This window comes from Penaeus monodon, chromosome 33 (assembly GCF_015228065.2).
Source record: "Penaeus monodon isolate SGIC_2016 chromosome 33, NSTDA_Pmon_1, whole genome shotgun sequence".
In the NCBI taxonomy this organism is placed as follows: Eukaryota; Metazoa; Arthropoda; class Malacostraca; order Decapoda; family Penaeidae; genus Penaeus; species Penaeus monodon.
Genome location: NC_051418.1, coordinates 8,727,833 through 8,728,601, shown reverse-complemented (window position 1 = coordinate 8,728,601; position 769 = coordinate 8,727,833). Strand labels below are relative to the sequence as shown.

The 769-nt window shown below is 35.1% G+C and overlaps 1 protein-coding gene across 1 annotated transcript in view; it reads left to right on the top strand.

Moving 5' to 3' along the window:
• Positions 1-769, top strand: part of LOC119593981 (rotatin-like) — a 50,058-nt gene that overhangs the window by 13,987 nt on the left and 35,302 nt on the right. The window contains exon 19 of the mRNA XM_037943003.1: positions 205-432. Coding sequence (XP_037798931.1) covers positions 205-432 — 228 coding nt within the window. The remainder of the gene's footprint in view (positions 1-204; positions 433-769) is intronic.

Genomic DNA, 769 nt, shown 5'->3' with positions numbered 1-769 from the left:
ATGACTTACTTACATATTCCCCAAGATTGATTATATTTTTTCATGTTAGTCATCACTTATCAGTGACACAAGTCAGCAATCACATATAACATTAAAATTGCTAACTCAAACATAATGTGAGAGTGAAGTGTTAAGGTTCTCACATTTCATTAAATGAGATAATTTCCAGATAATTAACAATCCCATCTTTTGTTTTCTTCTAAGGTGCTGCAAACTGGGTGGCAAGTGACCCCAACCCTCGCGCCCTGTTGTCAGTGCGTCTGTTCCGCACCATTGCCAACCTCGTGCGCCAGACTTTGAAATATATAAGTGGAAATCCAGCCTGGCAAGATGTGGATGAAGATTTTTCTTTGGATAAGCTGGTTGAGAGCGTGACCACGGCACTCTTGCCGGTTCTGAAATCAAATGATGAACTCCAGAATTATAATTTGGGTTAGTTGGGATGCCTTTCTGCTGTGATAATCTGCTCGCCTCTTTCATAAATTTCCTGGGTTTATTTTTTTATTATGTACTGCTGTCTTTATTATCTTTGAATTATGTATTTATCTCTTAAGTAGACTACAAAGAGATTTCAACTGAAAACTAGTAAGTCTTCTTTTATATTTAAGCCTCTAGAATTATTAAATCTAGAAAAATAAGTTCTTTGTGCCATATTCAATTTTACAACTGCACATGTTTGTGCATATATATTTTTGAAAAGATGGATATTCTTTTTAATGTTGTGGTGATACTCACTTTTTAGGGAGGAAATACATTTAGTTACATGACT